The 27643-nt window shown below is 41.2% G+C and overlaps 2 protein-coding genes across 4 annotated transcripts in view; one reads left to right on the top strand and one right to left on the bottom strand.

The window, feature by feature from the left end:
* The window catches only part of SHTN1 (shootin 1), a 56819-nt gene extending 47581 nt beyond the window's left edge, over nt 1-9238 (top strand). For both annotated transcript variants that reach the window (XM_071445992.1, XM_071445991.1), the window contains exon 17: nt 7327-9238. In XM_071445992.1, the coding sequence (XP_071302093.1) occupies nt 7327-7537 (211 nt within the window). In that variant the 3' untranslated portion in view covers nt 7538-9238. The remainder of the gene's footprint in view (nt 1-7326) is intronic.
* Nucleotides 8712-26992, bottom strand: ENO4 (enolase 4). 2 transcript variants are annotated; one of them, XM_071445993.1, is made up of 14 exons: nt 26835-26992; nt 25529-25657; nt 24121-24311; nt 23141-23292; nt 21373-21536; nt 21041-21172; nt 19844-19909; nt 19115-19162; nt 17289-17456; nt 15928-16053; nt 13476-13671; nt 12464-12531; nt 11803-11920; nt 8712-9990 (listed from the first exon to the last, which is right to left on the bottom strand). In XM_071445993.1, the coding sequence occupies exons 1-14, from the start codon at nt 26967-26969 to the stop codon at nt 9902-9904; spliced, it is 1782 nt and encodes a 593-aa protein (XP_071302094.1). In that variant the 5' UTR covers nt 26970-26992; the 3' UTR covers nt 8712-9901. The 2 variants fall into 2 exon arrangements, with proteins under 2 accessions (XP_071302094.1, XP_071302095.1); XM_071445994.1 differs by lacking the exon at nt 11803-11920.
* Between the last annotated feature and the right edge of the window lie 651 nt (nt 26993-27643).

Here is a 27643-nt window from a genome sequence, read left to right as displayed (position 1 = left end):
TCTTAAATATTTGTTGGTAAAAATTTTGAATTACCTTGAAATCTCAAGTTTAAAAAACAACAAAAAAAAAAAGGTGCTGCATTTGCACAGGTAGGCAGCAGAATCTTTCACCACAGCAAATTGAAGACCTGAAACCAGCATCAGAGTTAAACCTACTTCAGCAATATTTATTTCAGATTCCCTGCAGGATTGGTTTGTTCTCCAACAGTACCAGGCTCCTTTTGGAATTAGGCTTAGCACTTTCTGTTGCCTTGCCAGGTTGCTTGTCAGTTTGTCATTTCAAGAAAAGGAGAGAGATGAGACAAATCAGATTGGCAAAATATTGTAGTTATGGCTAATTAAACTTCTGATTTCCTGCTCTGTCAGTTAGAAAATACCACCAGTACCTATTCTAGCAAGTCTCCATTGCTTTGTTCAGAGGAGAAACTCATAACAAATGAGCTGAATATTCAGTTTGCATCTATTTTTATGAACTGATACTTCATTCTTATGCAGGTACTTTCATCATTTATTTTTGAGTGGATGGAGAGCCCAATTTCCTTTTGTGCACTACAGTTGTATTTAATTCCCACAGAGAATTAAAAGCAGAATGCCATTTTCAATCATATGTATTTTCCCCTTTTATTTCATTTAAGTATCCTTAGAAGAAAAATGATCTTCATTTTAATTTAATCAGAAAGATCAAGATATTTTCAGCAGTTGTTTAGGCATGAATAGTGCCATTGCATTTTCTTGAGCAGCTACCCTTGACAGAAAGGTGAGGTTGATCCTGAAAATTGTGTTTGTAGTTTGTGGATTTCTATGATTTGGAACAAACCAGAAAACACAAGACAACTCCTGCCACCTTTTGTGTACATTTATTTCAACGAACTAAGTGGAAATTGCATTTACAAGAAAGGAAATGAAATAATTACAGGCCCAAGGTCTCACAGAATGCGTGGTGAATTGGCTGTGGAAAGGATCTTGTGCTGACAGTCACAGTTGTTATGTCTTAGAAAAGCATATGTGAAGCTCCATTTATTTCTCAGCTTGCCTATTCAGTGACATCCCGAAAGACACATTTCACTTGAATTTATCTGTTCAAAGCATTAAAACAAATGTGGTGGGCCAGAGTCCTTAGTGCTGCAGGGCTTGCTTGCACTGAGTGGCTGGTGTAGACCTGCTTAACTGGGACCACTCGTCCTTGGGGATGGATTTCCAGTGAGGGAGGAGGTGCTGGGGCTCTCCTGCTCTTGTGTGCCAGGCTGGCAGGAGGAGCAGGGATAACCTGCAGGCCCCACACCACGGTACAGAGCAACTGCTTTGCTTTTCTCTCCTGGGTGCTGTTTGCAGCAGAGGTTGGCAGAAGCAGCCTCCAGACTGTGAGGTGTGGAAGCACTGTTGGAAGCAGGCAGCAGAGGGGAGTTCATCTGGCCAGCAGGTCTGACAACTCAGCTCTGTAATTAGGCAGTTTTCTGGGCTTCCCTGCAAGCAGCTTGGCGTGGATCAGCAGAGCACTTCTGAAGCAAATCTCACTATTGTCTGTGTTTGCTATGCTTTGATTTGTAATCTGGAGTGCCCTTAGTGCATCCTGGATCCCTGGATTCATGGCATGAGTGAAGCTAAACCAGGACATGTGATCCATCCATGTTTTTGGCTGTCCTGGGGGGCCCCACAGTGAATGACCCTGAGCTGAGTGCCCTGCAGCAGGGGCTGCTTCCCTCCACACTCTGCTCCTGTTGCACTGCTCCATTCCCTGAAGAGCACTGAACAAACAGTGCCCTGCCTGGACTGGGTACCCTGCAGGAGAAATCCTCTTCTCCTTATTCCCACCTGAGATTGAAAGATGCAGCTCCCATCATTTGCAATTCCTTGAAGTCTAACCAAGGTGTGACTTGTTAATCTGTTTGCAGCAGCTGAGCAAACCTTTCCCATCACAGGGAGCACTGCATGTCTCATCATTGCCAGGTGTCTCTTGCAGGGCAGGCTTTATTCTTTTCTCTTCACCTAGATTTTAATGTACAGCTTGCTATAGAAAACCTGAGTTTAGAGGCCCTGGGTGAGGTGTTATTTCAGTGCAAGAGGTTCTTGTGTGTCTGAAGCCATCGAGGAGATGGTTTGGAATGTGTGAAATCTTGCCGAGGTGCTGCTTAGAGGGGAGACATCAGTAATTGTGTCCTGTAGCGAAACTGAGGCCTCACCTGAGTGTGCAGGTAACTTCCTCTGCAGATCTCTTCCCCAGTGTTTAACCCAGTATGAGTGTAATTTTGGGACAACTGCTTAGAAGAGGTGACAATTTATTTTCCTTGGCAGCAAAGCCAGTTCCCATGACCCCCTGCAGCGTGTGGGCACAGAAGGGAAAGGTGTGTCTGGCCCTGCCCCTGGGTTTTGGGTTGTTTGGTGGGGTTTTTTTCAGCACTTGGTAAGCATTGTGTTCCTGGGGTGCAGAGTTGTCTGCTGACAGAGTGCACTACAGAGAGGGTTAGTCTTAATCTGATGATTTTATACAATTAAAGGATTTGTCCTCCCTCTCCCAGCTGTAATCTTAGTACCCCAAATCATCTACCAGCTCTGCAGGGAGCAGCTCAGCCTCAGCTGGAATGAACTGCAAAGGTTTTCCAGTGCAGCTTGAACGTGGGCAATTTAGTTTAAACAACAGATGAAGAAAACAATAGGATGTTCTGGAAGTTGGAGGTCTCCTCAATTTTAACTGCTTTAGAAGCTACTGAGGCATTTTTCTTAGCTTGTACTCTTTGTGTGCCATCTCAGTGCAGGCAGAAACTCACCAAGATTCTTCATTTAAGTAAATTTGCTGATCTTTTTGAGCTTTTTCAAAAGAAGCACCTGAAAGTGGGAACAGTGTCCATGCTAAAGATTGGCTGCAGCTCTGTCCTGCTGGCTGCTTTGTACTCAGCTGGGTTATCAGGGGCATTCTGAAATGGAGAAGGTTCCTTGCCCTTCCTTCACAGGTGTCTGGTGTTGCAGGTAGCACTTCAGTAGGGAGCAGAGGGCTGATTCACCAGTGTCACTGTGTATGTTCCCTGTAATCACTGCTGGACAAGTACTGGTAGTGCTGTGATGGAATTCTTTGTTCATCTCAGACTTTCAAAACTTGGAATTGGTGTCTTTTTTACTGTTGCTCAGTATTAGCCTGTGCTCTTCTCTGGTTTATTCTCCTACCTTGTTGAGAATTCTGAAATAATAGACACGTGCAGTTTTTTGCTTTTATTCTCAATGAATATTGACATAAAATTCTGTTTTCTAATGGATACACATGACAATGATTTTACAACAATTTCATGAATAGAACACCGACCCAGGTTAAATAATGCCAAGGTTCTGATATTACCAGAGGAAACAAAGAAAATCCAAGTCTCAGTTGACAATCTGATCCCTAGTTTGTCCTTTTGTACTCCTACTGTAAATTTTATGCAAAGGTCACAGCAGTGCTACGTCACAGGCTTTAGTAACCCTTTAGTATTTACACTTTCTGTAGGCTCTGTAACTACATAAACAGAATAGATTGCTTCTGATATTCTTACATAACAAAGCATGGAATATTGCATATCCCACAGAATTAATCTCAAATGCATTTCTCATCTAAATCCATATTTCACAGTGCAGATTTGATGTGTTTAGTTTTAAAAAAATACAATGCAGACTTGTGAGCAACTTTGTGTGAATGAGTACAATAGAACTAGGGTCTCAATTTCTGGTTTAAATATATAGCTGGACAAATAACAATATTTGTATTGATAACAGCATTAACCATCTCATTGAGGGAAGAGCTATGCACAGAACTAAATGCAAATACCTTGGCTGGACAAAATTGAGTTTTTCAGAACTGTAGCAAACTCTGTCTTTGCTCATTGCTTTTCCCAGCTTTATTTGTACAAGTAGATGCTGTTTTTTTGAAAAGGAGCACCAAAATTATGTTCATTCTTCCCACTGAAACATTCTGCTCTTGGCAAACTGTTGAAAGTAAGCCGTGAATAACTGATAAATAGGGTTAATAATTTTTAACAATGCCTCAGCTGTAACAGCAGCATTGTCAGGCTGGTGCTGCACCAGTGTGAGGAATTTGAAGAAGGCAATACTGGTACAACAAAGTCGGATAGTAATTCTTATTTTTATGCTGCAAACACTGATTTAATCACCGGTTTTCTCCATTAAACTACTTTATATCGACATCTTTCATTTTTCTGTCCTTTGAAGGTGGTAAATATGATTGCCATTTTATCCATTTTTGTTATAAATGAAACAGACTTCAGAGCGTTTGGCTGTGCATCAGTTGTTGGAATGCTGCCATACACTAATGCAGACTCCCCACTGTGAGCCCAGTGAAGAATTATACTTTGATTCACCAGATTGTATTAAATAGTCCAGCTGTTGGGATTTGAAAGATAGTTACCTCCAAAGTGAAATAAAAATGAACTTGGCATTTATGGCTTTGACCATTTTTATAGTGTTGGGCAATCAGCTTTTCAAAAGTAGCACTTTTTAAAATAACCCTCTTCTGGTTACACTGCTTTAAAAAGTTTAATTTGCTGTAACATTCAAAATACCCCGCCTTGTATTTTTCTGGAATGATTGACAACTTTTGCATAAAATAAGCATTATTTTCCTTTTGAAATCACTAGCTTCTGATGATAATCAAATGAGTCTGAAACTGTATCTATTAGTGCCAATTTCTGCATTAATTAACTTATACCAAAATTCTAATGTTAGAGACAATTCTTGTAATTAAAGCTTGAACATGGAATTTCATTTGTTCCATCCAGTGCTGCAGCAGCAAGCTGAGTAAATACTTTCTGAAATAGAAAGTGCAGCAACTGTTGTTTCTGTATTTATTTCTTGGTTTTAACCTGTTCATTTCCTCTCTCCCCATCACATGGGAGCTGGTGCAGTACCCACCCAGTGTTCTGATTTTTGAGTGGGGTGACCTCTTTCTTCTTTGTCATTTTCTTTAGGACAAAGACTGTCACAGTAAAGGGCAGTTCATGGCAGATGGATCCTGTAGCTGAATTTCTTTCTCTGGCCTCCAGTTGATTCTACCTTTCCTTCTCAAGGGTGTTACCTTGCCAGAATCGAAGACTGTTCCTTAAAAATAAACATGAAAATTTAGAGGAAAAAAAAGGAAAAGTGGGGGAAAAAAAAGGACAAGCCTACAGTGCATGTAGGACCTTCCAGCTTGAGGGATTTCAGCAGCTGCCCAGTTTGGGCTCTGTGGGTGTGGATGGTGCATCCATAGTGGCCTGTAAGGCTGAGCCTAAGGATGGGCCAGTGCAACGTGGCTGCCATCCCTGAGCCTGCCCAGCTCTGAGCCCACAGGCACTGGGCTGGGGGCTCTGGGGGTCTGAAGCTCTGGGGGCTCAGGCTCTGGAAGGCTCAGGTTCTGGGGGCTCAGGTTCTGGAAGGCTCAGGCTCTGGGGGCTCAGGTTCTGGAAGGCTCAGGCTCTGGAAGGCTCAGGCTCTGAGGGCTCAGGCTCTGGAAGGCTCAGGCTCTGGAAGGCTCAGGCTCTGGGGGCTCAGGCTCTGGGGGGCTCAGGTTCTGGAAGGCTCAGGCTCTGAGGGCTCAGGCTCTGGAAGGCTCAGGCTCTGGGGGCTCAGGCTCTGGGGGGCTCAGGTTCTGGAAGGCTCAGGCTCTGGAAGGCTCAGGCTCAGGGGCTCAGTCTCTGGGGGCTCAGGCTCTGGGGGCTCAGTCTCTGGGGGCTCAGGCTCTGGGAGCTCAGGCTCTGGGGGCTCAGGCTCTGGGAGCTCAGGCTCTGGGAGCTCAGGCTCTGGAAGGCTCAGCTCAGGGGCTCAGTCTCTGGAAGGCTCAGTCTCTGGGGGTTCAGGCTCTGGAAGGCTCAGGCTTTGGGGGCTCAGGCTCTGGGGGCTCAGGCTCTGGGGGCTCAGGCTCTGGAAGGCTCAGGCTCTGGGGGCTCAGGCTCTGGAAGGCTCAGGCTCTGGAAGGCTCAGGCTCTGAAGGCTCAGGCTCTGGAAGGCTCAGGCTCTGGAAGGCTCAGGCTCTGGGGGCTCAGGCTCTGGGGGCTCAGGCTCTGAAGGCTCAGGCTCTGGAAGGCTCAGGCTCTGGAAGGCTCAGGCTCTGGGGGCTCAGGCTCTGGAAGGCTCAGGCTCTGGAAGGCTCAGGCTCTGGAAGGCTCAGGTTCTGGAAGGCTCAGTCTCTGGGGGCTCAGTCTCTGGGGGCTCAGGCTCTGGGGGCTCAGGCTCTGGGGGCTCAGGCTCTGGAAGGCTCAGGCTCTGGAAGGCTCAGGCTCTGGGGGCTCAGGCTCTGGAAGGCTCAGGCTCTGGAAGGCTCAGGCTCTGGAAGGCTCAGGCTCTGGGGGCTCAGCTCAGGGGCTCAGGCTCTGGGGGCTCAGGCTCTGGAAGGCTCAGGCTCTGGGGGCTCAGGCTCTGGGGGCTCAGGCTCAGGGGCTCAGGCTCTGGGGGCTCAGGCTCTGGGGGCTCAGGCTCTGGAAGGCTCAGGCTCTGGGGGCTCAGGCTCTGGGGGCTCAGGCTCTGGGGGCTCAGGCTCTGGGGGCTCAGCTCAGGGGCTCAGGCTCTGGAATGCAGGGTGCAGCAGGCACAGCCTGTGCTCTCAGGCTCTGTTTGCCCAGCCAGCAGGGTTAAGGTGGCAGTGGGAACACCCACCCAGTCTGCCACTTGTTCAGGTGGAGCATTCCCAGTGTTTGCCATGTTCTCTGCTGGTGCATTCCAGCTAATCTAAGGATTTGCCTGCATGTTTGCAACATCAGTACAAAGCTTCTGAATACACACAAGTGCTTGTAGTGTTTATAGGCTGATGCCAACTTTGACAAATAACCCAGGTGTCTCTGACCTTTTCTTCCTCCCTGCTCAGAGGCTTTTTATCCCCACAAATCCCTGCACTGCAAACAATGGTGGTGTAACCCCATTTCTGCAGCACAGAGCCTGGGTCAAACGCCCTTGACAGTTCAGCAAAGCAGCAGGTGAATTTCCAGGAATCATCAGTTCTTGCTCCCAGTGAGACCAGCAGCAGCCAAGGGAACACCTGGTTACTGTGTGCCTCAGAGTCATGCAGTGCAGCCCCCAGGCAGGTGGCTCTGGGATAGAGGTGTGGAGAAGCCATTTTTCAGTGCCTTGTGAGTTCATTTTTCATCTTCCATGCCTGGCTTAACAAATGATTCAGGAGGGGGAATGTGACTGGTGCATTTTGTGCACTGCTGTCTGTACATAACAGCTGTTAAATCCATGAATCTATTTATTAGCTTAGCAGACCTGTCTTGGTTGTATGTGCTACTAAGAGAAATGCTTTTCTGTGTTTTTATGCTCTTCTGAATATGTGAACTGTCATTTGTATTTATATATTTCTTCTTTTTCTTCTAGATCAACTAGTCACACAGAATTGACAAGAAAAGCTTCTAGCAGTGAAAAAGAAACAGAATCCGTGGTAGTTTTAGATCCTGTGTCCACCAGTGGGGATCAAATGTCTGAAAATGCCCTGAACCAGAACAAAGTGAAAGAGGAAAAAAGCAAGCCACTGCATAAAGAAACTAACGTTGGGAAAATGAAAGAAACAGATAGTTCTAGCTGTTAATTGTTACTCTGCAAGGCTGTACCTTTTGGGAATCATTATCTGGACATGTGAATTGCTTAGGTGTGTTACTAGGGGCCACGGTCTGTACTCCAGACAGAAACAATACAGATTGAAATGGTCTTTGTATGCAGCTTTTGTTACATGCACTGAAGTGTTAAATAACTGTGTGTCACTCAAAATCCCTTTCCCATTTTAATTTTGCAGGTATGGTTATTAATTTCTTAGATTGTGTCAGTTACCTTTAAAAATGGATTTGAAGAGGCTTTTTAAACTCTTCTTTTATTGAGAAGATGCCTTGTTGAAGGTCTGTTCCAAAGCTTGCCAGAAGCCCCTTGCACCCCTCTTGAGCTGGACAGGTTTGGGTTAGACCCTGTAAGTGATTACACCCTCATCAGCTTCAGTATGGGGGTGTTACTAATTATTAATTAAAATGTGTTTAGACACATTGCTCTAAAGATATCCACTGAAACCAAGATCTTGTTGGTCCCCTGCCTGCTGTCCCCACACAGGCAGGAAGTGAAAAGCACAAGCACAACCCTTCTGTCTCAGATTGTCAGGGGACAGAGACTGAAATGCAGAGGCAGTGCAGCATCTCATTGTGGTACCAGGATTTTTGGCAGTGATAGCCAGGGTCAGGGCTTTGTGGGCTGGGACTGGTGCTGTCATTTGGGTTAAAAGCTTTGCAAAGAAAGACTTGCTCCTGAGTTTTGTTTCAATGTTACACAGCAGCTTTGGAACTGCTGCAGCTGGAGTCTGTTTTTACTGCTGCACAAAAATAACTTGCCTTAGGCTCCAGTGGTATGGGCTGCATTTGGGATTCATTCTAGGATTGAAAGTTACTGGGAATCATCAACATTCTGAGAACTCCCAGCTGAAAGCTCACAGTGCTCACAAATGAGCCCTTGCTTTGAACCTGGCACACACTGGTGGCATTAATTTCTCTATTAGGTGACACTTCAGGTGTCTGTATTTGGTAACACAAATCCCAGTTTCCCTCAGCCCTTATTTCTATGACAAGGGTGAGATAGGAACATCATTGATTTGCTCCACTGTCAATTCACATTCCATTGTAGTCTCTTTAAATTCAGCACAGTATCTCATTCTTTTATAATGAACAAATGGAATCAGGGATTTACCTAAAGATTGGTGTAACTGAAATTGGGTGGGCACATACTTGAATGCACTTGGATTCTTTTTTATTTAATTATTTGAAACAGTGATAGTATTGAAAGGATGAATGTTCTGAGTTTGTTGGTTTGGCTCTGCATGCAACTGTCTGGTGCTTTTCCTAAAAATAAAATGATAGTAATGAGTGTGGTGGTTTCACATCTATTTTGGTGGTTTTTGCATGTTTGCTACGAAAATCTTGGACTTGATCTAATGACTGAATTACATACAGTTCATAAACTTGCAGGAATTTGTCTCTCACTGATATTTTCATTTCTTGGGGGCATTGGTTCTCGTTGTTAATTTTTTACTTAGTTGTCTGTTACACTGAACTTAAAATGCAAAATTTCATATATGTATTTTTCCTCAAATTATTGCTGCTGTATTATATGTTCAGATTTTCAAATTATGCAAAACCCGGAAGTTTTCAAAAAGCATTTCTTTTACTTAAACTGTTTTGTTACCTAGAACATAAATTATTTCTTTAACTTTTCATTGTTGCTTATTAAAAAGACTCCTGACAAGTTTCCCAGACCTTGTGGAATTGACTTGTTACTCACTGCTGCCAACTGGAGCGGGCTCCTACTGATGCCAGTCACAGCTCTGTGCCCAACATTTGGGGTTTGCACTTGTCTTGAGGGCTGCAAGTGGAGCAAAATCTCCTTTGCAGGCTGGATCTCAGAGCAGCACTGAGGGGGTGGGGGGGATGGAGCAGCAGAACACTCAAGGCCTTTGTTTTTTTTGTAAAATCTGGTGTTCTGTTTGTGCTTGGGGCTTTTTTACTGTTTGTCAACAGCTTGCTCTTTGTATGGAGGGAGATTCTGATTTTCTCAAAACAAACATTTAGTTTTGGACTTAACACAGCAGTATTTGTTTTGTCAATTTGCAAATGCAGCACAGAATTTTGTGGTATTTTCAGTGACTATAGTCACTGCTCAGTTAATTTGGTTTCAGCTGAAGGCAATGGTCCCTGGGAAAAGAGAAGCCAGTATTTGAAACATTTTAGAGATATCTGGCTGAACTGCTCAAAAATAAATGGATTTAGGAATAGTTAATATGTGAGTTTCTTAGTAAAATGTTTTTTCTTAGAAATTTATCCCCAAATTAGTGTTGAGAGCCCAGGTTAGTGTGCTGTTCTCTGGGAGCTGAGCAGGCAGGCTGTGTATCTTCAGGGCTGACTGAGAGCTGTGGAGGCAGCTAATCCTGCTCTGGGGCAGGAAGCACATCAGCAAGTTGTCCTGGCTGTGATTCTTCAGCAAAATCAACAAATTCAAGTTTTGCTTTACCTGAAATAGAAGAAAAAAAGAAAAATAAAGCAGCTCATGTTTGCTGTAATGGGGTTTGTTGTAATGTTCTTTTGGAAATGCCACATGATGCCTCCAAGACTGGACACACCTTTAGAAGCCTGGTCCTTAGAAAAGAAAAACACTGCTTACAGGACCAGGACAAGGTGCACTGCAGCCTGAGCTGGGGTATTTACTGCACTCCTTTCCTCACTGACACCTCACCTTGCTGCCTTCTGTCTCCCCCTGCACTGGTGCTCCTGCCAGCTTCCCATCAGCCGACTGTGCTCATGATCCCATCACTGGCAGCTCAGCCACCAACAGTTCAGCTCCTGGTTATTCCCAGCCCTGGCACTCCTGGCCCACCCAGCACAGTGTCCCTGGCAGGAGGGGCAGCGCCAGGGAGGGCAGGGCAGGGCAGGGGAGGGGAGGCTGCTGTGCCCTGGCTGGAGCAGCCCGGGCGAGGGGCCAGGCAATGGCAGCGCCGGGCCCGGTGCTCCTCACACACTCCTGATGTCCCCCGGAGTCACCCGGCAGCGCTGGAGTGCCCTGGCTGGGCTCTGCGGGGCATTCCCAGCCCAGCCCAGCACATGAGGAGCTTGGTGTGCAGCTCAGACCTGCTACTGCCCTGCTGCTGATTTGGCTACTGGATCTTATTTCTGCCGAGTGATTAACGGTGTCTGGGATTGTTGCTGTTTCATTTCATCAGATATAGGTCTAAATATTTGTCAGACTCGAGAGCCTTTGCCATTTGAGGAGGCAATATATTAATATGCTGAGGCAGTTGAAATTCATAGTTCTAGTATTACCTATCTTATCTTTGAAAAGTACATTCTGTGAAACTATCAGAAAAAAAATAATTTATATGTTTCTGGTTTTACAATGGTTATTTTTGAGCAAGGGGGAGATTTCAAAAAGCTCAACATATTTTCAATTTAAAAAAAATTCAACTAAAAACTTTGTTCTATAGCGTGCATGTCAAGTGCTGCTTTCCTATGCGTAGAACACTGGAAATTATTACAAACAAGAGGGTAAAATGACTTAATTCTGCTTCGTGTTTCCTTTTCTTGGGCATAATACAATTCCTGCAAACCCTTTCCTTCCATTCTTCCTCTCCTTGTCTCTCTGCCTCCCCTTTAGACTGCGTGTCTTTATTCTGGCTTGATTGATACCTGAGCAAGTGAGAAGGGGCTCTAATGAACTGTTAAGCATTTAACAGTGCCTTGGTACAGTGTAAAAAGAAGATGCAGATCCTGAAACAGGCAGGCAGATGCATACAAGTGGCTAAGGCTGAATGTGCATCGTCAACTTGGGGTTTTCTTGGGTTTTATTTAAGGCTTACCCACGCAATTGTAGCTTTCCAAACACATTTTGCTGGAAATGTAACGTACAAAAGAGGGTTCTGAAATGAAGTTTTGTTAGCAATATATGTTTCGGGCCTCAAGGGAGGTGGGGTATTTGGCCTAAAATTCCATTTTGGCAGCTTTTCGACACATTATATGCACGGTTTTTTGTTTTGTTCCTTTTTGCACCGTGGGCTTCAAGACTCCAACCAATTAATTCTGGGGGGGAAAAAAAAGCTTAATGTAGGCTACTCCTCAAGAAGGGGTCTATTTTAACATTCAGTAAACAGATAATCCATTAGGACAACAATATACATTGTGGCAAGTGCTATCCTAGGCTTTTTTTGTCAGCCCTTATTTACAGCCTTTTGATTCCGCTTCCCTCCTGGGGTGCAGTTTCAATCATTCTCCCTCCAATCTTTGTGCCCGTATTCATGGCAGGCTGAAAACAAAGTAAGAAAGAAGCTCGTACGCAGCGCTCCATTCGCGGCCAGCTCTTCCTCTATAGCCAGCAGCCGGTTGTACTTGGCCACCCTTTCTCCGCGGCAGAGACCTCCCAGCTTGAGGAACCTGGCACCCAGGCCCACAGCCTGCAACGACAGAGGGCCCGGGCTAAAACTCCTCGCTGGGCCAAGTGAAGTCATGCCCAAGAATTAACCACGGCATCCTGAGTCTAAGTGAACACCCTCCTCCCTCCGCTGAGAAAAACGGGGAAATAAAAGCTCCCCGCGGAAGATCCGCCCGATGCAAACAGTAATTTCAGCTGGCATCTCAAGGGAAATTTTATGTGCAAAAGATTAAATATAGTAGTGTGAAGGGTGTTTGCTTAAAGTGTTGTTACTACGCAGGAATGTTGTAAGTAACTCAGTTTTTTTATAAACTAATGCAAGCAAATGGATCATACACACTTTTGAATATACTCCCTGCTTTGGCAAATTTCCTCTGTGCTCTCTTTACACTCAAAAGAATAACCACTCTCTGTGGGGGAAAAAAAAAACCAACCCCCTAGAAAAAGCCCATTTTGTAAAATGTTGTTTCTTTCTCAAGCACAAAAAGGCTTTCTCCTTAAAAAATAGTACATGTTAAAAGCAGTATTTTTGCAATTCTGCAATTGAACAGCTTTCAATACTTACCAGATCCACGAGGCTCTCATCTGAAGATTCTCTATCTGGACTTCCTAATATGGAAATATGTCTTTGACCTATATATAACAGGAGGGAACACCTTCATTAGAGTATATTTTATATATTTGACACAGAAATTGTTTGGACTTTTTTTTTTTTTTCTTTTTACCCTTGGGCTATCCAAGCTTAAATACAAACAGGAGTAAACCCCACCTGACAAAAATGTAAACTGCATTGCTGTATTTGCTATTTGCTACTTTAGCATTCTGTTTTATTTTCAGATGGATAAGGGAACATCTAACATCCTGTCCTGGTCTCTGCCTCTCCCTGATCTGTCTGATCAGGCTGTGTTATTTATTTTAAATGTGTTCCTCACTATAGAAATTATTTTTCTTCTATTCAAAAAAGAATTTACCATCCTGACTGAATGGAATTTTTTAGTTGCTATTTACTCACTTTGATACAGCGATTCTGGGTGTTTTTAAGGAAAAAGAAAAAAAAATACACTATATTAAATTTGTCCATCTGTTCCTTAGGTATAAAAATGAATAAAGGAAATCTGACACAAAGAGAAATCTTACATATGAAGCTGCACAGATTCTTAATACTTACAACAAAGGCTCAATAATATGTAGTCAATAATCTAAATGCAATTTTAAACAGTTTGCACGTCTGAATTTTTAAATTATTAATGCTAAAATTATTCAATATTTAGATGAATTGACCACATCTCTCTTATTTTCTTTAATTCTGATATCTAACTGCATGACACTTAGCTGCAGTGTCAAAGGGTACCCACGTTCAAAACATTCACAGTGTATTAACTGACAATAGTTGAAGCCTTGACTGCTGTTTTAAGCCCCTTGACAGGGATTTTTGAAACAAAACTTGAATTTCAGTTTCTTCTGACAAGTGCCTTCTAAATTAGCATTTCTTTAATTGGAATAATTAAAGGAAAACACGTAATATTTACAGGTGTGGCTTGCAGGGTTTGGTTTCAGCCTTTCCCCCCTCTACTCACCATCCAGAATTCCAGTCAGTTCTATGAGGTCTGACACCGTGGTCTGGTTAATGTATTTCAGCACAACACCACTGCACATTGCTATGTTTATGTTTTGGTCGGTTTTGAGTTTGGAAATTTGTGTGGCAGCATCTTCTGCAATCAGGAAGCATTTGGAACCAAGGGCACGACAGATGCTACTCCACTGTTCTCTGTCCTGCACAAACAAATTGAGCAAACAGGTGCAATTTAAAAAAACTAAACTGAATGGAAACTCTAACTGAGGAGGTAAAAACTAAGTAATAATCTGGGTTTAATCCTAAATATGCCCTTCATATAAACATACTACATTTTATACTGTGTTTTAAATCTGTCTGCCTAAGAAAAACATACCACTTGGATTTTCCTTGGGTTTTAAGATTTTGCTAGAAAACATAAATTTTAATCTGAAATTAATCAACACTATTTGCACAAAATATAGTTAAAATATTTAAAGTCAATTAAGTGTAGGGGCCTGCTATTTTGATTTCCCTCCTGAAATTTACTTCATTTTGATGGAACATAAAATAATTTTTATTGTTTTATTCAAATGACTCATTTTTGTGTTACATTTCAAGTTAATATTTCAAGTGTCATAGTTGTTTGAACATAAAATAATGAACAGGAGACATAGACTCAATGGCAGGACCCATAGGGAACAGAGGAATGCAATGCTCTCTTTTCTAGCAAAGCTCCATTTTTCAGGGCCTTTGTTTCTTTTTTTCTAATGCATTGTCCACATGCTACATGGTCCAGGCTAAATAAAGGACAAGGATACGTAAAGAATTTGAAAGAAGAAATTTACGAATTAATTCGCTTGCTTTGTGTCCACAGAATGCAAAGTTCTCACATTAAAAACATCTCTAGTTCATAATTCTGCCATTCTTGCTCTGTGGATCAGTTTTTTGTACTTATGTACTTGCAATCAACATAAGGGGCCATTCCTGTATGGATTTCAAGCCTGTGCATAAGAGAAAATGAAGTTTTTGACACTTGAACAAATGTTTAAATTTTAACACCAAAGTGGCCTGGTGTCTGGCAAGGAATTATTTAATTGGTACCAGAACTAATCCTCAAGGATTTGATTAGCAGGGGCAAAGATGTGGCATGGGTAAACCTTGGAGATTTGGGAGGAGGAGGAGGAGGAGGAGGAGGAGGAGGAAGAGGAGAGGCATTTCCCCTCAGTCTGTACTCTGTTCCCAACTGCCCTTCACTGGGTGCTGTAATTCTCCTGCTGGTTCTCATCTTGCACATCTTTTCCTTCATAAGAATTCTCAAGGAAGTTTGCAGCCCTGGCAGGAGTGGGGAATGACCTGGTGTTTTGGAACGTGGTAATTCAGGGAGTCAGACTGAAACAACACAGGGAGGCAAGGCTAACCAGAGTGAGGGAATACTGAACACAGTTATGCAAAAAATGAACTTTTAAAGGTCCAGTTAAGGACAAAATCAGATGGATTTTGCAGTTCATCAGTTTTAGAATTATTGATTCAGGCACTGGGCAGATTCACAGAGCCAACATCACTTTTCTTCTCCCTTCAATCACAGCTTTTTTGTGTTTTGTTCTTAAAAATGAACTCTCTATATTTATTTTTAAGAAGATAAAGTGAAATTTGACACCAAGAGCAAATTTTGTATTAAGCTGGGCAACTGCAGAATCTCAGTCTACAATTGTAGGTTCTGCAGCAATTAAGTTTTTATTCTTTTTTTAACGCATGGAAATTTAACTTCATGTATAAATGTGAATATTTAAAGTTATGCAATCTTTTATCCATCTACAGCTTGATAACATGCTTAATATTATTGTGCTTTTTTGTTGTACTTGATTGGCCATACTAATCAACTCCTCTAACTTTGATCACAGAGGTGTCTTCCTCCCACCTGAAAAATTCTGCTGAGCAATGCTGCCAGTGGCAGGACTTTGGTTATAAATATCCATCACAAAGAACTGCAGCAATAACATATTCTGGTGGGTTTTGGGCTGAATATACAACAATTCAAATGTTTGCTTATCCAGCTTAATATAACATTGCATTACACATCAATTTTTTTGTAATACACTTGACTTTTACAATTTCACCTTATAATTTGAATAGTGTACATAAAGAGGAAAATGTAATCAAAATAACAGTGGTTTAGCAAGTAGAATCAGATTAAAAAAGCAAATTCTTGTAATTCTTTACGGTATGTGTACTGACTCTATTCTGTCAGGATTTTCCATCAGAAATTATGTAAAAAGTACTGAAAAATTTGGATATTGCCAAAGAAATATATTCAAAGAAATTGTTAGATGCATTTTCTAGTAATGTTTTTGTGCTTAAAAACTTGAAAATCAGAAGCTTTGTATTTTTCATGTTTTGTAAAAACGAGAAAAGGTCAGTGATATACCACTGAACAGTACCACCAGTTTTTGCAGGACTGCACTGTGGTATCTTACCTCTTTTCTTAAGGGATCTATTAATGCAATAATAAAAGGAAAATTCTTAATCATCTCCACATACATGGCAACCATTTCATCAGGACTTCTGAATGTTCCAGTGAGTATTTCGTATTTTCCTTTATCCTAGAAAGCGAAGTAAAAAGCATGAAAGATAAGGAGTTAGGACCCTGCAAAGCAGAGTGTACCCATCTCTGTGAAGGCAGGGGCTGTGTGTGCTTCAGTCAGGAGGCATTCACTCATCTGCCTCACCCTGTGTCTGAGCTGTCAGCACATTGTCACAGAAAACTCTGCCTAAAGTGACACCCTGGGTTCCAGTGGGCTCATGCCAAAGGCTCCGAACAACGCCACTGCCAAAGGGAGAGAGATCTATTTCAGCATTTGCTAGGCAACACTGCCATTTTGACACAATTACAGCATGAAGTTAGCTATATTTGACATTTTTCTTGAATCTCATGTGAAAAAAAAATTTGATTTTTCTCTTCAAAAAAAAAAAAAAAGTGATTTTTTTCTCCTCATTTTCATGAAGAAAATATTGCTGGGGCAAGGAGTGCACTCTCAGTGCCCAAAACCAAGATACTGCCTTTTCCTGCTTCTTTCCCCTTTCAAAAAAAAAAAAAAAATTGACTAATTTCAAACCAGTCTCATCATTCTGGGAAGCACAAACTGCAGCCTGGGAGGAATTTTAAGGGCCCCCTGTAAAACTGTGCCAGGATATCCACTGCTTTAGTGGCTTTGACAGTTCAATAACAGAAAGTTACAGAATTACTGGTAATTCAATGGTTAAGATTTTGCACATTCTGGTATAGGATACAGATATCACAGCCAGGTGATATCTTATGCTTTCACAAAAGATATTGGTAATGGAAGCTTTGGCACTACAGAACACCCCAACACAAAAAAGCTCATGAGGTACTAAATGGAATTGGAAGTTCCTTTTTCTGCTTAGAGAAAAACCTGATTGATCTTGGAATAAGGGGCAAGAACTGTAAGATTTGGTCAGGAGATAGACAGGTTTTTGTCAAATAAAAACATTTAAAAACTGATATTAAAACATTAATGTTGATGCACAATGAGATGGGCACTAATGTGTATATAAACACACCATAGTAAAAATACAAGCAAATGTTAGAACAGTTTGAAGAAAAGAAGAGATGTAGCTTAATAGAATGGAAAAACAAGCAGATTCAGCCAGAATTTATAAATTCAGAGATAATTCTTTCTGTTTGTTTGATTGCTATCTTTAAAAAAGGGAGTTAGGAGCTTGTAGGTGAGTCTGCAACATAATAATAATAATAATGTTAACTAACAGCTACACTTATTTTAAAACCCAAGAAAATCGAAATTGAAAAAAAACTTACATAATCCATTAATTCATGAGCAGCACAATTTATTGCTAAGTACATGTCTGTTCCCAGCTCCAGACCTAAATTGTTGCAAGCTGCTTGCATTTGGAGTAGCAGTTGTTCTAGACTATCATATCCTGTTATCAGGCAGCCTAAGTGTGATATTCTTTTTAAGGATCCTGGCTGAAAGCAAAACGAAAAGAATCATTTTATTTACACACATAGTTATTATACATATTTATGGGCTCTTTTTCATTGTCATTTCAGTCTGCATTTAGTCATCAAATTATAGATTTGTTCTCACAAATCTCCTTAGTGGCTTTAACAACAATTGTCTAGGAAAGAGGGATTATCAAGTGCTAATGAGTAGAGAGCAATAGTCCTTGGAAATATGTCTAGTCATGCAGATCTCAGTCTTGTATGGCTAGCACTGGTTTAAAAAATTATATTAAAGGCACTCTTAACAACCACTGGGCTGCCATACATGCTCTGGTGCTATGGACCAACTCTTTGCCACAGAAACACATCCTCCACTTTTAAATAGCTTTTACTCATTAACCCTCAACTACAACATTGATATTGACTCTGGAGAGTGTTCAAGAAACCTCAAGAATCTCCCAAGGCTTCTAGAAGGAACGAATTTCATAGAAATTTCATGGAAATACCTCCAGCCCAGCTGCACACACTTGTCTGCTTCAGGGACAGTATTGCTGGACATCAGCCACATTTGCAACTATTGAGCAAATATTTCATGTATTTCCTTCTGCTGCCAGTTTTTCTGTAGGTTTTCTAAACACTGTTTTTTAGCTTTAAAGCCAGGGAAATTTTGGATTATAAAGATGCAGCAATAGACAGCAAAAGATGCTGCAGTCTTCCTGCACTTCAGATGGAGTTTAAATCTGCAGTTTGATGTGGTTTTCAAGATGTCCATATGCTGTGCCTTGTTACATTCTATTAAAAGCATTGTTTATCTGTATATAAACATTTTCCTCTGTCTAGTTTTCACTTCCTTAACCTAAATAAATTCTTCTTCATTGCCTACTTTATAATTCCTCCTTTTTTTCCCTCATTAAAAAAGTTCAAACTAACATGGTGCCTTTATCAGTTTTAAATTCAGTTTCACTACTGTCTCCTTTAGTTTTCTCCTACTGAAATAAATGAATTTTTTTTCAGAGAATCTAATGCATTGTTTCCTTGTGTATATCTTACAGAAATATTCTACCTTATGATTGCAGTACATATTGTGGTACTGATATGCAAACTACTCACCAGGAAAACATTGGCCAGCATCTTCATGATGATGAGGTTTTTGTTGTTTTAGCAACAATAAAATAGGAAAGCTTTTGTTGATCCTTTCTTTTTTATACTTGACAACAGTAATGATTCTCACCTGATAATATTTAAATCATCTCAGAATAAAGAGCAAAACCTGCATGGCATTTCTATCTCACTATTTGGAGTGTTGCTCCCAGGGCTGGGAAACAGCACAATCCACAAATCTCACAGGTTAACAGTTTTATGATCTACACAATCAAAAGTTCTCTGCTGGTGTTAGAGGCCTGCAAAATGCTCATTTGGACAAATTACCAGGATTTCTATCTGAGAAAAATTATCAGATCCCAGAAATTTCTCCCTATTTCCTCTACTGCCCCTGAAGGGAAGGTATAGTCAGAAGAATTTAAATTATTATGTAAAATATGAGCATTTGGAATATTTAAGTCTTGCCTTGACCTTTCCAAAATGGTGATGTAGATTAAGGCTTCCTTCCTTAAGAACATTTTAAGTTCCCTGCTGCTGTTAATACCTTGTTGAAGGCTTAGAGATAAAATCTCTTTTCTTACCTGAGCTTTTTGTGCTTTTCCTCTCCGACTGTCTGCTCGTGAAACAGGCTGTTGGGAGTGAAAGAAGATAGAAATCAATTCCATGGAAAAAAGAAAAGAAAAGAAAAGAAAAGAAAAGAAAAGAAAAGAAAAGAAAATTGACAGAATTTTGGTCAAAAGAGACCAAATATTTCAGTTAGGAAATAGCTTTATTTAATAGTTTAATAGTTTTATTTTGCAGTGGTTACTAATTTAAAATATTTATTTCTAGGTGGACATCTGTCCAACCATCATTTGTTTTTCAAGACATTCTCACCCAGTCCATCAAAAATGAGAATCTAGACTCTGTACTTGGAGAAACACAACAACATTGCTTTCCAAAAAGCACATGCACACACTGAGACTGATTTACTGCTGCAGTAATAGTACCTGGAATAAAATATGTTCTGTGTGAGAGGTGTAGCAAGGTCAGAATATATATTGTATATGCCCTGTGATACCATTCACTCCCTCCCAGTATATTTCTGAAGGTAAACAGAAAGCCTATGCTTAGAACAATGATTTTTTCTAATTTTAATTTAGTATCGCCAAATGACCAATGTTTCATTCATCTGTCAGAGAAACACATCCTCTATTCTGTGTCAGGAGCCTGCAATAGGCTAAGTGTTCCATGTGGATGTTTGAAAGGACAAGGGTAGTAAAAGATCAAATGAAGTAAATCTCACTGTAAGAACACATTTTTTATTGTACCGTTTTGCCTGGAGACTCCATCTTTCTTGTCATTTCTTTCTGAATTTCCTGAACTATTTCTATGCCCTGAAATTAAACAAGAGTAATCTTCAAAAGAAAGTTATATTAATTCATTTTAGCAGCTTAAATCAGAAAAGATGCAACACTCATTCTAAATGCAAATTTTAATATAAAGTCTTCAAAAAAGCTCAAACCATTACAGACTCCTTACCACAATCTCTCCATCCACAAAATGCAGTCATGCCCAACAATAAAGGGTTAGTAGCAGTGGAATGAGCAGGAATATTTGATTATGGGATTTTCATTACTTTTAATGCATTACTCTTTTTCCTTTTCAGCTGAGCTAGTAAATGTTGAGTGTGGACTTCACAAAGGACATTTCAGATTTTCTCAAACTGGTGCCAGTACAGGAAGGGGGCAGAAGTCAGTCACAGCTGGCAACAGCAGGACAAACAGCTTCGAGTTCTGCACTGCAGCAAACACCTTCCTGCCCTGCCATGGGCACTGGGAGGCATCCTGGCCTTGAATGGGGCAGAATCAGGGACCTTGTTAACAGCCCTGGGGGACAACCCAGAAAAGTTAAAGGAAAAGCCAAAAGAAAGAGAATCGAGCTCAGCTATTTGTTCAGGTCAGCAGCACACAAAGTAGAAATCCCAGCCCTAATGGAGGCATCTTGTGCAGATACATTCTTTAATGCAACACATGGCTAAGCAAAAAGAGAGAGGGTTGATCCCATCTGTCTTACCCATCCTTCTTGCTCTTTGTATTCCCTTCTAGTGTCACAATTTCATTTTAAAGCAACTTATTCCCAAATATTTCATGCTTTCCTGTGAAGTTGTTACAGGTTTTGTTGTTTTGTGTGCTATATCAAACAACTGGTAATATTCATAATCTACTAATGCAAAATCTATTATTGTGTAACACAATTCCTTGACATCTTCTTCAATGCACTGATTTTTTCCTCTATACAAACATCCATTTTTAACTTAAATCTTCATGGTTCTTCTTTTAAATAATCGTTTTACTTAATGCTATTAGTGTTAGAATTCTGCACTAACATTTGTTAAAATTTTGGCCTTCTAAGCTAACAAAAAATGAAAAACATAGTTTGTAAGGACAACATTGAAAAGACTTATGTACATATGTAGTTATTATGATGTCTATACAATACATTAATTAAAAAAAAGGAAACAGTACCTGCTGGAGTGATAACTCAACTGGTGGTATAAGCATAACTTCTTTGACTAATTTCAGTTTTGCAGGTGAATTTTTTTCACAGTACAAAACAGTAACCATTGGGAGTGGTAGAGTAATTTCTTTAGGTGTCTCCTGTAATTGGGAGTGCCAGGTGAAAATAAAAATGTAAAAATCAGAATAATTTCTTATATATTTGAGTTATGGTACAGGGTTCAAACACGGGCAATGGTGTTAAGGGTGTGTTCTATGAGGCACATTTAATAACACTGTCACAACTGCAGTAATTATGGTAACTGGGATGAAATGAACCAAATGACCAAAGCCAGGTGTACCTTGTGTTTCAGCAGTGCAGTGTGTAAGTACAACGGGACACGGCTGATGGTGGCCCCAGCCTTTGCTATGGCGAGTGATGCTCCCCCGATGGCCAAGCTGCCACACAGCACCGGCTCAGCAGGCTCTGCAGGTGAGATGGGAGCATCTTCTGACACCTTCTTTCCTACAACACAGAGAGTAGCAGCTAAGCATTTTCGTGGTGCTAAATATATGCTTGTGGATCAGAGTTATGTGAGTAAATATTCGCTGTGCACTCAATGCACTAAAAAACAATAATTTATTTTTTTAAAACTTAATTTTGTCAGCTGTTTTATATGGAATGACCTTACAAGAAAGAAGAGTACCTGTCCTCACTCTGTTTTCAAATGCATTTCAAGTCTGTTTCTTTTGGAGGTCTTTCAGCCACTGAAATATGTGAAATTTTTATTTATTTGTGTTTGAATCCAATAACATTATATCATTTTTCAGGTTCCTTTCAAAAGCATGTTTTCAGTCTTCTTAATTGTGCTCCTTAAATGCTTAGATTTTGCAAAAAAATTGCAGATTACATTATAACCTGATTGGGAGTACAAACACTTGATTTCATCTAGTAATGACTGTGAGAAAAATTTCAGGCCTATTACAACTGGAATTCCCAAAGAGAAAATAGGTCTTTTAAATATTACACATTACATTTTCATAAGAATTTATTTCCCTTTCAGATACAGTAACTTTGTCCAAAATCCTTTAAATCAAGCAGTTTCCACTACCACATTTATTGCCTACACTGCTTACATGAACACTTACAGGGAGCACCTGCTGAACCTGCAATAAGTGATGATTCCCAAGAATCACTGCATTGGGAACTGTTTGATATTGGCTCCAAGTAGTCATGCACTGAGTCTAACAATAACATTACAATCAATGCCACAATTAGTGACAACACATAATGGATGTATCAGCAGAAGCTTGACTCAAATATCAAACACACCACGATGACATCTGGATGGACCTGACAACTGCAGAAGTTAAATCTCAGGTGGAAGGTGAACTTACTGTGCACACATCCAACATATGAAGTGGGAGGTCTTTTAGTTGCCACTAAACTGATAAGAAATAATGATTTGCCAAAATTTTCTGCCCTTCCAACAAATGACAACAACCCTTTTTTTGTCTGAGTTTAATGTATAGATGGAGATAACATATGGTGGTTTTTGTTTGGGTTGTTTGGTTTTGGCTGTGTATTCCTACCTTGTTTTTCTAGTCTCACACCCTTTTTTCCTTTTTCCTCTAGTAGGATGTTTGCTTACTTCCTTTTACTCTATACTTCCCCTTACTCCCATCTCACCCTCTTCTTTCATTCTCTTTTGCTTTTCTCTGTATTTCCTCCTTTTCTCAGTGTTAGAATGAAACTTTCCTTCCTCTTGCAATTGTTTTCAGCTTCTATCTTAATTCTATTTCCTTTTTACTACTCAGTTCTGTGATTTCCTTTTCTTTCCTTATCATTTTCATTCTTCATTTGCATCCTCCTCCATTCTTATTCCTCACTCTGAAGAATAATAACCTCCTGTCTAAACCAACTGTAAAACAAAGGCAGAAACTGTTCAACCAATGCATGTGAATGATGAGGAAACTGTATTTTTCCCTCCCTCATTTTACTGCAGAAGCTGCTGTGATCAAAAAGGTCAGGAGAGAGTAACCAAACCCTTTGAACATGAGACAGGGTGTCTTTTAGGACCTTTTTCAATATCTGTATTGCAGAAAATATTAAAATAAATTAAGTAAAACCTGATTTTCGTCCCTTTTTTTGCTTAGGTGTCACGGCTGAACGGCATGAAGCAGGGGAAGAAGTGACTTTTGCTGATTCTTCTTCCTCTCTTATTTCTTTTTCTTGCTTTTCAATTTCCTTTTTTTCTTCTACCTTGTTAGCAAAGTACTCTCTGAGGGAGGATGCATAAAAATTACTGGGTCAAAATTTTGTTAGACATGTGACATATAGACAGATGTGAAGCAGGGTAAAGAACATGCTAGGAGGTAAAGTGCTTATATTTGAGCTACTGCCATAGATTCCTTGTGTGAAGCTGGAGAAGTCCACAAATTTATCATATCATTCTTTTTTGGTAGTCATCTGCAGCACTGTTTAAACAAAAAAGGACCAGAAGCATTGCAAACCTTAGTACAAGCTTTGTAAATCACTCTGGTTTGAAAGTCAGCTCTGAGCAGACAGCCTGAGCATGAAGGATTTATTTCCTTTGCATGAGTAGGAACAGATCCTGTCATGACTTCATGACATCCATCAGCCTGGCCTAGGTTAAGACAGTGAGGTGAAATGAATTTCAATTACATGCATGAAAGGAAATCTTCACCCATGGGTCACAGAAAGCCAATTCAGGCAAACTGAGTATGTGAGATACATTAAGTAGTGTAAACAATGCATTAAAATCTTATTTTGACTCACTTCCCAACTGAGTCCTTATTCCCTTTATCAAGGTTTTCCCAAATCTAGTCCACATGGAAGGCAATTAGGTCTGTTTGCTACAGCTTGTGTTCAGTGGTGCAGCCCAAACCAGCATGCTTTTTATATCATAATTATGAAAAGCAGGCAATAATGTAGTGAAATGGGTCTGAGACAGACACTATATCCTAAAAATACTTTTTAAAAAGGCAGAAAACATTGAATATTCTACATGTCTTTCACTGCAATATTAATTAATGGTGAATATTTCAAATATTCAAATGCCATAATTTTCATAATATACAAGACCTACCCAAGCATCTTATCAGCTTGACACTGGTCAGTAGGGTCCAAGTCCCTTAACATTGTGTTCAGAGATTCACTGACCCATTCCACAGCAGTATAAACAGAGTCATTTCTTTCTCTCTCATCAGCTTCAATTGTTTCAGGTAAAGCATTTTCAGGTATTTGAGAATGAGTAGCCATTACACTGGAACAAATCCTCTGGGGAAAAAACCAAAAAACACAACAAAAAAACAAACCCACCAAAACAATGTAAAAGGGTTAAAACACTGATTAATTTCTAACTTGGAAACGTCCTTTGAAAGACTAAGAGCTATGTCCTTACTAACTCTACAAGTACATATCCCCAGATCTATTTGCTCCACTTGTCTTTTCTCATCCAGCACCTTCTTTTTAGGCTCTTATACTTTGGTAATTGCAGACATTATTCAAGCTTTTTGACCTAAAATTATAACTACAAAGGCAAAACCCCTCTGACACGTCTGCCTTATACACATATTATGCTATCAGAATAGAATGGAGTTATTTTAAGGACCACACAGTCACTAGGACACCTTTTATTGCAGCTGTTGGTAGCCTGTTGTACCATGATTCATCAGCATTCATGCTTAATGCCATCCCTCATGATCAATTACTTTTGTCTTACTTAGATAATTCAAACCTATCTTTCTGTACTGATGAACAACAAATGATATTAAGAAAATTCACTTAAAGGAAGACATAATTTACAAATTTCCCACAGTTGCCTGCATTAACAATATTAACTTTATATCCTGTGAATATCTATGAGGTTACATGTAATTCAAGAATTAAGTGAACCAGAGTTCAGCTGAGGGAAAGTAGAAATAATTACTCCACAATAGCTAGAGCTGCAAAGATGTAGTTTGAATATTTCAGGTTGGGGAAGAGATGAGCCATCAATTCTGCACTGCAGGTGCTAAATGGGTATGTTTGACTTTACTGTCACCCACATCTGCCTATTAGCTCAATGTAAAAGAAGTGCCTCTATCCATAGTGTTTTTCAGCTGTACTGTATTTTTCTGAAAGTGTCACACAAAGAGAAATTTAAAGATCTGAAAATTAAAGAAAAAGGTGAAATGAAAGTGAATGTATAAGGTTAGTATATGTGTAAGGAAAACCTACATGATCATGAAGATAGAAAAAAAATTAATATACAGAGATACACTATCAGGTCTCACTCACAAAATATTGTCTAATTCCTGGAAAATAAAGCTTTCATAGCTGCTGCCACTGTCTAACTTTTCATTACACCTTTTTTTTCCAAGTTGCAACAGTCAACTGGGATTTATGTCTTGTCATAAAGATGGAAAATAAAACATACATTGGGATGTGAGAATAGTACCTCTCTCAGATATTGTTCTAGTAAAATAAATAAAACAAGAAGAAGCAGCTCATACCTTCTCATAGTTTTTAACTGTACAGTATATTTCCACTTCTAATGTTGGCTCACCAACTCCATCAATAACTTTTCTTCCAAGTAATTTGCATATTACTGGAGCTTTTGAAAATCTAGAAAAGTAGTTAGCCTTAAATGAAAGAGAAAGAACTCCATTAAAAGTCAATTTCCAGGCAAAGAGGCTTTTATTCCACGAAATACCTTAGAATCAAATACAGCACTAAACAAATACATTATCAGCTCTTCCAACCCAGCATATTCTATTATTCCATGATTTATATTTTCCAGCAAGCTTTGAGCCCTGTGAGAAAGTGGAAACCATGACTTCTGTAGGCAGAGTCCTCATTCTTCTTCCAACATGGTCTTTATGGGGCCTGATGAACTATCTTAACTCAATACATTTGGGTCTGTGTTCGTAGATAATAAACACTAATGTTGGTTTAGAAAAAGGACTGTATTTTCACCTGAGGTTTCTACATACTTCCTTACTGGTTTCATTATTTAATCCAGAATTGGAGAGGCACCAAACCACAGGTTACCAAGTGGGAAAAGTACAAAACACTTCAGGCTACGAAGAAGAGGAACATGCCAACTACCAAGCAAAGCAAGGAAAGGTGTTACCAGTTCCAGTCCCTTCCACTGATAATGGCAAAACACTTGGAGATGGGAAACAGGGTAAGATGGAATGAGATATTTCCATCCCACAGCCACTCTCCCATCAAAGACCATACTAGAAATCTTTTTTTTTTTCAAGATCTGCTCACTATTCTAGTATTGGCAATTCCAGTATTGTCACTAATTGAAGTTTCATTATGACTACCATCAACACCATTTTGCCAAGTGGGAACAGATAAAATTGGTCTGATTCTTGACCCTTCCATGGGGGCCCATTTGCCTTTCATGAGCAGCTGCAGGGCGAACAGCACCCAGTCCCTTGTCACCGCTGGCCCGGGAGCCATCCCTGCTGAGCAGCAGCTTTGTTAGGGACAAATATTAGTCCATCTGTGGGCTACTTTGTTTTTGTGTCGAAACAAGAAGCCCGGCTGCTGCGGACATGCACAGCACCCAGCCGCCACGGGCCACAAACACAGAACCACGGCAATGCTTGCCCGGGCCAGGGGACAAACCACTGAACTGCCACCACAGAGACGCCGAGCTCCTCGCTGCACGGCCTGGCTGAGGGCAAGGGCCGGGAGGGGGCACGGGCACGGCAAAGGCACGGGCACGGCGGGCACCCACAGGGCCCCTCCGCGGGGCCAGGAGAGGCCGCTCCGCTCCCGCCCTGCTGCTTCCCCGCCCCGCGCTACCAGCTCCCCGTAGAGATCCTGCGGGTGCAGCGGGAACAGGGCGTTCAGCGCGTCCTCCATCCGCTCCGGCACCCGGAGCCCTCGGTAATACTCAGCCGCCTCCCGCCGCAGCCGCCGCCGCTCGCCCGCCTCCATCGCGGGGCCGCGGCCGCTGCCGGGCAACGGAGTCAGGGAGCGCCCGCCCCTTCCCCCGCTCCCCGCCAGCTCCAGGGCGGGCCGGCGGCACCTCCGGGCGCTGTGCCCGGCTCCACGTTCCCGAGGCTCTGCTGCCGAGGCTCTGCTCCCTCAGGGAACAGCCCGGCTTGGGGGCAGATGGTTCTGTCTGGCTTTGGTTTCTCAGTGCCGCGCGGTGCTCGCACTTCCCTCAGAGCCCGGTCACCGCCTCCCGAGCCGGGACGCCCCGACCCAGCGCTCCTCGGTTTTCAAAGCATCCGAGCAGCAAAACTCTGTAAGATTACGGTTCTGAGAGAGGGACAGGCTGTGGTTTGGGAAGTGTCTGGTGAAGACGACGCTGCGATACGCCCGCAGTAACTCGTAGGTTTGAAAGCCCTCCATTTTCAATGAAAGGAAACATTTCGCGACCTAAATGATCATTTTTAGCCCGCAATTTCCTACAAAAACTTTCACTTTCTTACACTGTTCACTGGTAATTTTGTTGAAGTAACTGAAAATGGAGATGCTTAAAAGCTGTTAGCTGCACACTTCCCCAGCTCTAAAATCAATATGTGTGGACCTTTGCTCATTGTGTGCTCACTTCTCCAGGTGGGGTGATAATGAAGGAAAATCCCTAAGGAATCATTTTCTTTTCC

This window comes from Agelaius tricolor, unplaced genomic scaffold (assembly GCF_023055355.1).
Source record: "Agelaius tricolor isolate 1412-34295 unplaced genomic scaffold, bAgeTri1.0.p SCAF_22, whole genome shotgun sequence".
NCBI classification, from domain to species: Eukaryota; Metazoa; Chordata; class Aves; order Passeriformes; family Icteridae; genus Agelaius; species Agelaius tricolor.
The sequence above is the reverse complement of the archived record's forward strand: the minus strand, read 5'-3'. Positions and strand labels throughout refer to the sequence as shown.